This window comes from Cavia porcellus, unplaced genomic scaffold, assembly GCF_034190915.1.
Source record: "Cavia porcellus strain 051 isolate PalLab524CR breed Dunkin Hartley unplaced genomic scaffold, mCavPor4.1 scaffold_32, whole genome shotgun sequence".
NCBI lineage: Eukaryota > Metazoa > Chordata > Mammalia > Rodentia > Caviidae > Cavia > Cavia porcellus.
Window position 1 is genome coordinate 40,840,803 of NW_026947515.1, and position 13,321 is coordinate 40,854,123.

At 43.8% G+C, this 13,321-nt stretch overlaps 1 protein-coding gene across 2 annotated transcripts in view; it reads left to right on the forward strand.

Moving 5' to 3' along the window:
- Window positions 1-13,321, forward strand: part of Dnah9 (dynein axonemal heavy chain 9) — a 365,933-nt gene that overhangs the window by 166,381 nt on the left and 186,231 nt on the right. For both annotated transcript variants that reach the window (XM_063242417.1, XM_063242418.1), the window contains exons 36-38: window positions 4,557-4,731; window positions 10,540-10,713; window positions 11,179-11,386. In XM_063242417.1, the coding sequence (XP_063098487.1) occupies window positions 4,557-4,731; window positions 10,540-10,713; window positions 11,179-11,386 (557 nt within the window). The remainder of the gene's footprint in view (window positions 1-4,556; window positions 4,732-10,539; window positions 10,714-11,178; window positions 11,387-13,321) is intronic.

Sequence of the window (13,321 nt, forward strand, 5' to 3'; positions counted from 1 at the left end):
AGTCTCCATGAGGACACGTCACCAATGGTCTAAGATTTTCTACTAGACTTTGCCTGCTAGGGATTCTACTTCCTTACTACTGGACCCAAAGAGAGCAGCACAGAGAGATTCTCATACTTGAAATGTGCTTCTGTTTTATATAGTCTGTCTATCGATCAATTGATCTATCTCTTTCATATTTCATTTTATTAATATGGCACCCATCTTCATAATTCATCCAAGAGTGGGCATCAGAGAATGGTGCTAGAGAGTCTAAACTGTGTGGTCAGGATTCTGCTTACAAGCAACGGTGGTCCCGTAACTCAAATTGAACCTTGGCTCCTACCTGATTGGCCCCTCAAGCATGGGACAGGATTGTGGTCCAGACTCCTCACAAATATAGAGGCAGAGGGAAAAGGAAAATTTGAGACTGCAAAAGATGGTTCAGGATCCTGGCTGTTGTGTTCTGTAGGCCATGTCTATCACTGTAAAACATCTACCCACATTAAAAGTGAACTTTGTATGACTCAGTGTTAAAAACTGAGTTACAGTTTAGTAGTTGGCATACTGCTGTATTTTAGATATTTAAAGAAACATTAATCTTGATTCTATAGGTTCTATATTTCGTGGTAAATAATTATTTTTCCAAATGTCAACATCTTGATGAGTCTTTGGTAAACTTTCAGCCCTTGGTGATCCATGGGCTCTGTGGCCCTGTGGTCTAATGCAACCCTGGTAGCCATCAAAGCCTGGAAAGCAGTGACATGATTAGAATTACAAATGGGTAAGTGTGATGCTAAGTTAAAAAGCCTGAGAGGAGTGAGGTTTTAGAGAGATAGTTTATTCCTCTTCTCTAACTTTTACTGGGATACTTGCCTGACATATCCACTGACTAAAACTCAGGTTATTTCCTGCTCTGGGCATTTGGAATAAGAGATACCAAACTCCCAAACATTTACATATGGTGCACAACAAGCCTTTGAAACAAGCTTCAAAGATTCAGTCTGTATTGCATCTACCTCTGGATAGCCAATTCCTCCTACTCCCTGAACCTTGTAGTTACCAAGGAGGGAGAATATAATTAATAATAGTAGGTGTCATTTCCAGGCACCTCCTCTAAATGGTCTTCCATTTCCTTCTCCCAGCCCTCCCAAGAGGCTGACCATCATGGAGGTGAGGGAGTGGACGTTCACACTGCATCACGGCTAGCTAGCAAGAGAGATGCTTCCCAAATGCTGGCTTTGTGCAGCTCGGGTACTAGAAAGCTATACAGTTTCAACACACACTAGTTTGTGTGTGTGTGTGTGTGTGTGTGTGTGTGTGTGTGTGTGTGTGTGTTTAGTGAACAGGATGTGACTGCAATGCATTTTGTTTCCCGTGGTCCTTTCAAAACAGTTTTATGTAGCTCGTTCTCCTCCTGCCTCTGGATAAAATCTAGGTCGATGTTTACCATTTTTTGCTCGTTCTTCAGAAATAAAAAGCCATCTAGTCACTCCTAGTCACGCACATGCACAAAAGCATGTGTGCACGCAGGTGTGTCAGCCTCCAATGAAACTTGAAAGAAGCAGAGCTCGTAGTGGAAACCTCTCCCCCTGCCCTGGCAGCGCAGGCTTGCAGTGGGGAAGGGGATCGTCCTCCATTTCTTCTCTTCTCCCTTGGAAATTATGATTTCAGGCTCCACAAGGTTAAAGAGAGAAGAGCGAAGGGGCAGGAGAGTCTCATGTGGATCAGTGAAGCTGTGGTTCCAGTTTTTTTTTTTTTATTTAAAGAGAAAAACAAAACTAAAGGAAGCAAGACAGTAAAAGGCTAGAAGCAACACAGAATTTCAAGAGAAAAAACATACAGTAAGAGTTAACCAGTTAATAGATCGCACATTGTCATCTTAGAAACAGTTGTTCAGATTACAAAATTAAAGCATACAAAGTGGACATTAATACAGTGAGATTGCAGTCAGTTCTGATCAATGATCCAAGAAAAAATCAGCAATATGGTTCTCTGTCCTACACATTTAAATATGCTTGCAGTTATATCCTTTAGATCACTTTCCTTCCTCTCTTTTTTACGCTAACAATCACACATTTTGGTTTCCATTACTCCCACAGTTCTTATAACTTTTTCTTTGAAGAGGAAAAGAAAAAAGATTTAAAAAAACAAAAAACAAAACAAAACAAGACAGACCAAAGAAAAACCCAATGTGACAAACCAAAACAGAGTCAGTTAGATCAGGAGGATGGACATAGTATATAATGCAAAAAAAAAAAAAAAAAAAAAGATTACTAGATGATCAACATTACCATTATGCCTCTTGTTATCAAGAGTAGCCTATATCAGCTGGTATAAAAGAATTTAACAAAACAGTACAGAAGACCAATAAAACCCACATTGGAGAGCTTACAGGATTCCAAAGAAGATAATAGTCAAACAATAACGGGCATCTGATTGTCTGATTGTCTTCCAAATGGTTGCCTATACCCTCAAACTTGATACTATTAAGCAAAACTGAATATAATAAAATCAGTCAGAACAAGATGTGGAGAACAATACAGGGGTTCAAATCAGGTTAATAGGGAAACAAAAAAGTTACTGTAATCTATCACACTATTTTTAATTTAGTTTTCCCTTAGTTAAAAGATACTAAGAAATAAATTAATTTAAAAAAAAAGAAAAGAAAAAGGGGGAGAGATTGAGATTAAAAAAAAAGAACATACCAATAGAACAACACCAGTCAGAATGAAAAATTTAAGCATCATTGTGTTTCACCACCAGATAACCTGACATTAATAGTAGTTACCATAGTACCATAGTTCCAGTTTAACTTTAGCAGATGTTAACATCTGACTCTCTCTCTCTCTCTCTCTCTCTCTCTCTCTCTCTCTCTCTCTCTCTCTCTCCTCTCTCTCTGTTCTCTTTTTCTCTCTCACTCTCTCTCTGGGGGATTTTGAGAGTTTCCTGGCCCTCTCTCCAGCACTAGAGATGCCCATCTGAATCCCAAGAAGAAAGCACATGCCTGTCCCTCAGTCAGTGCTCCCTACTGTCCTCCTGTCCAGGGACCCCTCAGCCAGCATCTGGAGGACCTCACATGGATGGTCCTTCCATTGCTTTGACAAACACGCTCAGGCTTTCCCAGCAAGAAACATCTCCGTGCTCCATCATGAGAACTGCCAGGCTTCTTGGGGTTTCCTGGGGACAGGTCCTTCAGCACTTCATCCCTCGTCGACTGAAGCTGCCTTCCCCAGTTGTCTCTCAGGACTCAGCCCTCCAATTCCCTGTGCAGAGAGAGCACTCATTGTACATCAAGGGAGCACCTCCAAATTCTGTCTGCTTCTTTCCAGCTCCACTCACTTCGATCCGTAAGGCCATCTTTGGGAGCATATAGGGCATATAAGGTTGCACGGCCATTTGCTAGGCTCATCTATAGCATGTCAATCTTTGTTTTGGAATGAGGGCAGATGGCACCAAGACAATGCCAGCACCGAGCCTGAGATAGTTCCATTGTATCATTCGGTCACAAACATGCATCAAACACATTAAGCAGAGCCATCAAGTTTAGATGTCTCATTACGAAGGGAGTAATACCTAGACTACCTTAGGCCACCCCCAGACACTGCTGTAAGGGTCACAGTCAGATTAAAAGCAGGCACAGTACATAACACTGAGGAGAATGGCGTTCTGTGCACTCCAAGGTTCATGGCTGGAAATTACATCTGGGGCGGCCATGATGGTATCGCTGATGTTATCATGGCAAATTCTGCTCCATGTAGCCTGTGAGCACATCACCCTGTGGCAGGTGGTGTGAGTGAGTGTGCAGATGTGTGCTGTGTATACACATAGAAGGGAAAGAAAGTGAGGGAGAAAAACATTTGTACATAGTGTGTGTGTGTGTGTGTGTGTGTGTGTGTGTGTGTGTGCACGTGTACACCCTCCAGTTCTTTGGCCACAGGATGCCTTTGTGCATTTCTTGACATCTGCCTTTCAGTTGAGACATTTATGGCTAAGATTTAAAGTACAAACACTAGGCCAGGGAATGTCACAGAGGTGTGTTTTCAACACAGATTGCCATCCACATTTTTAATGCAGAATTTCATGTGTCTGGGATCGTGTCAAGTCATCATCTACCCCATTCTTTGTACTGCCTAAATAAGATTCTCATCCCAAGATCATGCTCACTGTTTATCCATGGGAAAAAAACTTCTACAGTAAGGGGATAAAAGGACAAACCTGAGAACTGCACCCGAACTGACCAGTTAGGTGCTTTTTGTCAGTTGGAAAAATCGTGAGAAGATTGAAAAGGTGGTGTTGGCTTCTTTGGTTGAGGCCTCTTTGCATTCCCCAGGGACTGACAGGGTACTACGAATGCAAAAATGGAACGGTGGGTCCAGAGGAAAGCAGGGTTCCCTGGAGAGCTCCCGCCTCCATGCCCTCACAAAGGAAACCACCTGGAGAAAATCTTGATGAGGAAAAGGTTTAAACCACAGAGACCTTGACATTGAAGCCCAGGGGCTCCGTAGCTGCCCAACAGGCTTCTATAAAGGAACAGCGGCAGGTTTGGGAGGACACTCTTCTCTCTCTTTTTGCAGATTTAAGAAGATAATCCCAGTTCCAGAGCAAAGCATGGTTCAGACGATGTGCCGTCTTCTTGAATGTCTCCTAACTAAGGAGGACATCCCTGCAGACTGCCCCAAGGAGATCTATGAGCTTTATTTTGTGTTTGCTGCCATCTGGGCTTTTGGCGGAGCAATGGTCCAAGATCAGGTAAGGAGATGTGCTGAGTTCAAGTCTCACGTGGAAATCTGCAGTAGCAAACCTTGACCCTCCAGCCAAGATTTGGATTAATGTATAAACTCTTTAATTATCTGCCCCTATATTAAGGGCCTCACAGGCTGTAACATAGGAAAGAGGTATTGTGGGGCTGTTATCTTTTGAGTTAGTAAATGTATCTCTGCTTTCATACCGTTTTGTGGTGCTGGACTTTGCACAACTACTGATGCGTGTTCACTACCTTGACAGGTGGTTTGTGTTTTCCATGCATGGGAGAAGGGTGCTGTGCAATAGAAAGACAAGCAGAAGGAACACTTTCAGCCTTTCAAAAAATCTTCTGGAAGGATATAGTGTTACGTACCAGGCCAGAGTCAAGCAGTTTGTCTCCATACCCAAAAATGCAGGGCTAAATGTTAACTAATTGACATTTTAGCATAGGAAACTAAAGTCATGCTTAACCTAAGGGTGCAGTCTAGTGCCACTTAGGGCTAGGAATGTTGGCTTGAAATATCCTGGTGTCCTGGAAGATATTTTATCAGTAAACGTATATTAAAGATTTTGAAAGGCATTATAGGATTACACCTGTAACCCCAGCACTAGGGAGAGAGGCAGGAGGATCATCGCAAGTTTGAGGCCAGTGTGGGCTACATAGTGAGATCCCATCTCAAACAAAACAAAACAAAATCCAAAAAGATTATAAAAACAAATAGCTGTAGCTAACAGGGCAGTGTTATATGTAAGTTAAGAACATGGATTATATTGACACATTTTTAGTAGTGCAATATTATTAATACAGGTGCTATTCTACACAGAAGGTTTACTCATCTCGGACTTATTTGATCCTGGGTAATTAAAACTTAGTACCCTTTGGCCAGTGTTTCCCTTTGCCCACTCCTCTCCAATCCTGACAGTCATATTCCACTCTGCCCCTGTGAGTTTGGGTATTTTAGATTCCTTGTACACATGGTATCACATGGTATTTGTCTTTCTATGTCTGGCCTATGTCACATAGTTTAATGATCTTCAGGTTCATCTCCATGCTGTCACAGATGGCAGGATTTTCTTCTTTCTAAAAAATCAATTTTTTTGTTAAGAGAATAGTTCTTATGCTCAGTATTATTAACACAAGAAAGAAAAACAACAGTTTCCATAATAAGAACCCGGAGGCATTGTAGGACTCTTAGGTTCATGTAGCACTGTAGTGATGGTTTCACCAGTGTATACATATACAACTCAAGTTTTGCATATTAAATATGTACAAATTTTTGTGTATTAATTATACTATGATAAAATGGTTTTTAAAAAGAAGCTGAGAAAATTAAAAAATATACATGAGCTGTGGATTTGAATTACAACTCTGCCATTATTACCTGAGAGATTACAAGCAAGAAATCCAACCTTTTTCTCACTCACTTTCCCCATGTGTCCAAAGGGTGATGGCTGTGGAACCTGATTAAAAAGAATTAAATGGAGCGGCCACTCTGATCACCCACTGTGGGTGCGTGCGTGCAAAGCACTTATAACCGTGCTGGTGTGCGAATGCGCTTATTATTAATATTACCTTAGCATAAATTTTCGGTTTTATAGCCAGTACCTGGTGCCTTTCTCACGACAGGGGACCAGACCACGCTGCAGTTTCTGTAAAGTTACCTTTCCTGGTATGAGTTGATGATGAGCGTCTCTTAAGAAAGGTTAAAAAACTTTCAGCCTTAAAAAGCAAAGCCAAGTGCCAGGCATCCGAAAGGGACATGAGCTGGGATTGGAAAGTTAGCAGTGAGCTTCTTTTCTGTGCTCACATGCTCCGTCCGGTTCTAAGGTCCCTCCTCGCTTAGTTACTCCCTAATGTGTTCTCAGGTGCTTAGAATTCAGAAAGCCGCTCTTGCAGCCTTTCCAGAAGTATGTCTTTCCCCCTCTCCCCACCCAGAACTGGGTGCTCAGTTCTGGGGGGCACAGCAGGAAATCCCCAGGGCAGTAGGATGCACAGACCAAGAGTTTGATGTCTAAGAATGTTGTGCTGTCTGCTCTGAGCTTCTCTGTGAATAGCTTTTTTGACAGCTTCGCGTGCCCACTTTGAGGCAAGCAGCAAAGAGTCCAGCAGGATGAACCAAACTTGGCTGAATACACAGAGATCCCAAATGCATAGATTACTGCTTCCATCAAATGCAATCTCTGACCTTTCAGCTGATGAAATGCCAGGCCAAAACCACTCAGCTTCGGTCCCGTATCAGTGCCAAACAGGCAGTGTGTGTATCAGGAGACACTTGGTCAATTTTTTAAATCTCTATATAGAAAATTTTAAATCCACTCACTCTTTAAAAGCTGGAGAGAAAGCATCCCCTCCAGGTGTCCTGGACTCTGGAACACTTGACGCTGTAGGTGGCCAGGCTGGAACGTGGGGAGAAGACACAGGAGAAAGCTTTTAGCATCAGGAAATATCCGAGACCCCCACAGAGCCCACGTTAATGCTCAATACCAAATACAGCCCCATAATTAGAAAGTAGGAATTTGGCCAAAATATTTGCATCAGGAACACCAATAATGGTTACATTTTAAAAGCTGTCATTAAAGTAATGCAAAAATACAAAGTAGTCTACACCTGAGGAAAGTTCTTATTAAATAAATGAAACAAAATAAAACATTGTCCTGGCTATGTACTTTGCAACAATCACAGAAAATGATCTTTTGGTCATTGATATAGTAAAGAGAGCATTGGATTGGGACTGAAGATGTGAGTTCAACTCTCAGTTCTGTTTGGCCCCAAATTTTCTATAGTAGGGCAGTAAAATGTTAGTGTCACCCAGGTAAGAGGACAGATAATTGTGTGAATTCAAAGGAGATGGGGATTTCGGAGGGGCCCTGTTCCTTAGGCTTCATTCTTGGAAATAGGCTCATAGAGTTAACTCAAGGGGGCCATCAGATCAGCTCAGCATATATCACTGGTCGCCACAGATCCAATTACAGCAAAAGCTGAGGTCATTGCCAGAGTGCAGGTGGGTGAAACACCAATAATTTCAAGTAGTGTGAGATGGAATTAGGGTTGTTGTTGTTATGGTTAATACACTGTGTCAACTTGAGACATTTAGAAGCTTAACTGAGAGACTCAGCAGGAAGTGAGGGTTCTTACTTTGCAAACATCCTCAGCCTGTGTGGAAGAGGCCCTGAGGGTGACCTGTGTACAGTATAAGGGAGAAGAAGGGGCTTGTTTTCCCCACTTTTTGCTCTGGCTGCTGCCTTGAAGTGTTGCCCCTGTGCCCTGCCACCCTGCCTTGGAATCAGGTGGTTATGGACTGAAACCTCCACAAACAGTGAGCTAAATAAACCTTTCCTTCCTTCATTTTGAGTGTCGGGTGTTTTGTTCCAGCCACAAGAAAAGAGTAACCAAGATGGTTGTGGAAAGAGTAAGATCCACATCTCATTCTTTCTAGAGGTTGCTTTTGTCTCTGAGTTCCCACATAAGCCTCAAATCTGATCTTCATAGAAAGCCAGAAGTCTTCAAGAATCATATGCATGAGTTAAAAATGAGATTTTCCTTAGGCCTGTAATTAAAGAAAACTAGGAAGCTACAATATCCCCTTCATCTGAATTCAAATGAGAATCTGAACAGCAAATAAACTTGGCCTTATCTTAGGACCTATTTCTATTCTCATTTTAAAGCAAAGAATTCAATCCTGCTTATTGATTAGACAGTTTCACTGAGAAACTCCCCTTCCCTGGGATTCACACTTGTCTCCATGTACCCAGCCCTAGAATTCAGCATTCCTTCTGTTCTCCTGGAGGTTCCCTACAATCCCTGAGCCCCTTTCTGGTTTAGGATTTTTCTTATGTCTCTGTTCTGTTTAGGATTTTTCCTATGCTCAAAGAGTGAGTTTGTTCTCCAGCAGGGCTAACTGTCATAGCAAGGAGTGTGTGTGTGTGTGTGTGTGTGTGTGTGTGTGTGTGTGTTTCACTTTCAATTTGCACATAGTAGGAGAGTTTGAACACACTGAGTGCTAAAACCTATCTTTAAAGAGCTTATGGTCACTGTGAAGACACGTGGATTATATGCCTCTATTTACTCCTATCTGATAAGTCTAGTAAAGCTTTGTCTCCTCTGTGGGTCTTCAATTTTAGAATTTTACTTCTTGAAACAAATATTAATCTACTTTCCTAAGACCCTCATTTTATAGATGAGGAAATGCAGGATGAAAAGAAGTGATTGGCCTGGGCTTCATGCCTAACTCTCTTCCTGCAGCCCTTGCGTTCCACTGAACCATGTCCCCAGGTCTCTGCAGGTCACCATGACAGCTATGCTGGAAATTACTGAGCCTCAGATGACTAGGAGGACGGGGGCTGGCCGGTTTCTTTAGGAGTTCTTCATCTCTGCTTATCCTTCATGTGCCATTCTCCACGCATCCTTGCATCCCTTCTCCCTCTAACTTCTCTGACTTTTGATGAAGATAAGGCATGTTTTCTTAGTTTGTTTTCTATTGCTCTACCTGAGTGACACAAATCAAGTTATTTATAAAGAACAGAGATTTATGTGGCTTGTAGTTCTGGAGATGGAAGTCCAAGAACATGGCGTTGGCCTCTTGTCAGCATCCTTTATCTTACTGCATCATAAATTGGTAGAATGTGTCACATGGTGTTGTGGTCAGGGGTTGTGCAGAGAACAATTAGAATCAAACATGGCATTTATAATATTATTTTTATGATGGTCACTCAGAGTTAACACAAAAAAGTGCAGGAAATCCACCCACAACACTGAAGACAGAATATTTAGGCAAGGGCCTAAATCCCACAGCAATGTCCCACTTGAGTCCAGATGAAGACCCTGAGCTCAATGACAGTGCCTCCCAGGAGTCCAACTGGAGGTCCAGAGCCCACAAGAAGGACTCACACCAGTCTCTTTTACGGATCTGTGCTGGGAAGACCCAAAGGTCAGCGGTGGAAGCCAGAAAGTCCATGCCAGTGGGGTGACGGAGCTGTGCTGGTAGGTTGAGGATTCTACTCTGGAGCCAAGAAGTCACACTCACAACAAAGACCAGGGCTCTCCTGAAAAGCGCCACAGTCATCCTCAGCGACACGGAGGCCCCAAGCTCCTCCAACAATAAGCACAGTTGAGTACATGCCAGGAAGCCAGCATGATGAGTTCATCCTGGAGCCCAAGCAGCACATGTCTTCCCCTCCGGAGCCAGGAAGCAATGCTCGATGTGAGGACCAGAATCTCTCCAGGAGAACCAGTGGCTCAAACAGCAACACGTAGGAGAACCCACAATGCCACAATGCCTCAACACCTCGAAGCTTCACTTCTCTATTTATGCTGGCAACTTTCCTGAAGTGGAACATTTATGCTCAGTGCTATGGTGATTTAATTCTGCTGGTGTTAAGTTGACCACCAGTTTTTAATCTATAACACATGCTGAGGTAAAGCAAATGTGCCAGCTTGGGTTCTCTTCCTCTTATAAATCCAGCAATGCCACCATGCACCCACCTCATGACCTCATCTGATCCTAATTACTCCCCAAAGCCCCCCCCCCCAAATACCTTCCATTCATGAGTTTGAGGGTTAAGTTTCCAACACATGACCTCTGAGCCACACACCTGCACCCCAGCAATGCTCCCAAGGCAGCCCTGCTTGGCTGGGCCTCTTCAGAACTGCTCCTTGGGAAAGCCTCTCCCTGGAGGGACTAGTCCACCCGCCAGGAAATGCACAGGCAGGAGCTCTTTGTGTCCTGCTCTATTCTTCTGTCAATGCCAGGTCTATCTGCCTGAGTTTCTTGAGCTCTGGAGAACATGGTTCCCTGACTTGTTCTGCCTTTGCAGCTTGTGGACTATCGAGCAGAGTTCAGCAAGTGGTGGTTGACTGAGTTCAAGACAGTCAAGTTTCCTTCCCAGGGAACCGTCTTTGACTACTATATAGACCCCGAAACCAAGAAATTCGAGCCTTGGTCCAAGCTCATCCCGCAGTTTGAATTTGATCCTGAAACACCTTTGCAGGTGAGTGAAGAAGCAGCCAAGAATGGAAAGTCCCCCTCCCTGTCCCATCCATCTGCAGCAGCTCGCAGTAGCCATCCTGTGGTACCTGTGTTTGACCTTGTTAGGAACTTGTTGGCCCCCAGCTGCATACCTTTCCAAATCACAGGTGTAATGGAGTCACGGGTTCCCCTGAGAGATAGTAAGCAAGATGCTACCAGTACTTCCCAAGGGAGATCAGAGGGGAGGAGACGTCAGAGGATGCTACCATACATTGGCAATGCTACACGGAGGAACAGAGGGGGAAGGAGAGAAGGAGCTTCCTGTTCCACTGCGGGGAGCTCCAGAATTAGGTTACAGGCTAGATCTGCTGCCAGATGAGCAAATGGACTCTGGGCCCCTTGGGATAGAATTCGCTTTTCTGGAGTGTTCTAGGACGTCACGCCCTGCAGTAGGTTCTCCCCCAGGCTCTTCCTGTTTCTGTTCCAGGCGTGTTTGGTGCACACGAGTGAGACCGTTCGAGTTTGCTACTTTCTGGAGCGGCTCGTGCAGCGGCAGCGGCCCGTCATGCTGGTGGGCACTGCGGGCACAGGGAAGTCGGTGTTGGTGGCAGCTAAACTGGCCAGCCTTGACCCTGAGGAATACCTAGTAAAAAACGTGCCTTTCAACTATTACACCACATCAGCAATGCTGCAGGGTAAGGGGCCATGGGTGTGGGGTGCAGATGTCTGGGTGGCCGCATTGCCTGGCTTAGAGCTTGAGCAGGCACTCAGTGGTCTCCTGCACACCCCACCACAGTGCCCTTCCTTCCCCATGCTCCTGCTCACCTCTCCCCTCCTTCCCTCTCCTCTCATTTCTGCCCTGCTTCTCTGGCACCCAGCATCCCTGTCCTGTTGTGCACCTTTTTTCCTCTTGTTTCTCCCTGACTTGTAAAATTCCTCTGGGGTCGGGTGTTCACATTCAGTGCAGAGCAGGGCAGCACCGTGATGGCAGAGATCTGATGGACATGGAGACTTCAGGCACTGCAAATGATTTTACCTGTTGTTTCCATCCACCTCTCATATGTCAAAGATGGGGGAACTGACGCTAAGGAAGGAGGATGTGATTGCCCAAGGTCACCACCGAGTGGCACCATCCAGTCTTCAGAGTCCCTCTGGACTGGGCTCCAAACGGAGCTGGGCCTCTGGGTATTGCTCCGTGATCAGAGGCTCACTGCAAATGTCTTCTTACGCTCGCTTATAACAGGGTCTCCCTCTTTGCAAAAACTCTCAACACATAAACTGAAAATGCTTTCTTTTGTGAAAATATCCAAGCCACTCTTGGAGTGGAGAGGAGAGACACAGCTAAGCGGAAATGTCAAACAACAATGACCCTGCCCCACCTTCTGTGACTCAGCCTGAGCTTTCCCATATATACAATTTGAAATCCACAAAAAGTAAGAAACTGAATATATATATATATATATACTGTTTGCAGGTCCATGTGCTATCAGCCATGGTCTAGAATAGGTAAAGTGAACAGAGTCCTTTTTCTCTCTGTGCACTTTACCCAGATCTCGACTCAGCAAATGGGGGAGCAAGTGGACCTGTTATGGACCATTACTGCTCAGCCCGGATAATTTCCCCAGCCCCCCTGCAGTCCCTGCCTGTATGGATCTGTCAGTCACTGTGGTGCTATTAGCTGGTGCTACCTCTTGGAGAGACTCATGGAACACTGACGCTCCTGTTTCCCCAGCTCCTCTGGAAAACAAGACTCATTCTGCCTCAGTTTCACATAATTTTGTCAGCTTTGCCAGGATTGGGGCCAGCCAGCTCTGAATGCTGGGCAAGAGTAGCACTGTCTGGATTCTCTACCTTTCAAAGCACTTACATGCCTCAGACCTATGGACAGAAGTTCGTGATGACCCCTCTCTCCAGCAGGGAGACTTCTTCACCTCATTTTAAAACCAACCTCTAGACTTCATCCACTACTGAATCTGTCAATGGCTCCCAAGTCCAATCCTCACTCAGCAGCGCACTGCGGTTCCAATGTGAATTTTTTTTTTATTTATTTAAAGAGAAAAAAAAAGGACATGAAAAAACAAAGCAGTAAAAGGGTACAAGTAATAGAGAATTTCAAGAAAAAAAATATACAGTAAGAAATCACCAGTTAATAGGTTACATATTATCTTCCCAGAAACAGTTGTCCAAATTGCAAAATTAAAGCATATGAAGTGGACATTCATAGTGACATTGTAGACAGTTCAATGATCCAACAAAAGCTCAGTAATATGGTTTTCCATCCTGCACACTCGAACATACTTGTGGTTTTATCCCTTAGTCCACCTTCCTTTCCTCTCTTTTTTACAATAACAATTAGACTTTTTGGGTTTTATTGCTCCCATGGTTCTTATTATTTTTTTTTGAAGAGAATAAAACCAATCATGACTAAGCAAAACAGAGTCAGTTAGAACAGAAGGGTGGGCATAGTACATGATGCAAAAATAGAATACCAGGTGATCAAAAGTGGTTACCATTGTGCCTCTTGCTATTTTTAAATTGAGTTGCCTATATCATCAGCTATAATAGAATTGATCAAAACAGTACAGAACAAGGCCAATAAAACCTACACTGGAGACCTTACAGGACTTCAA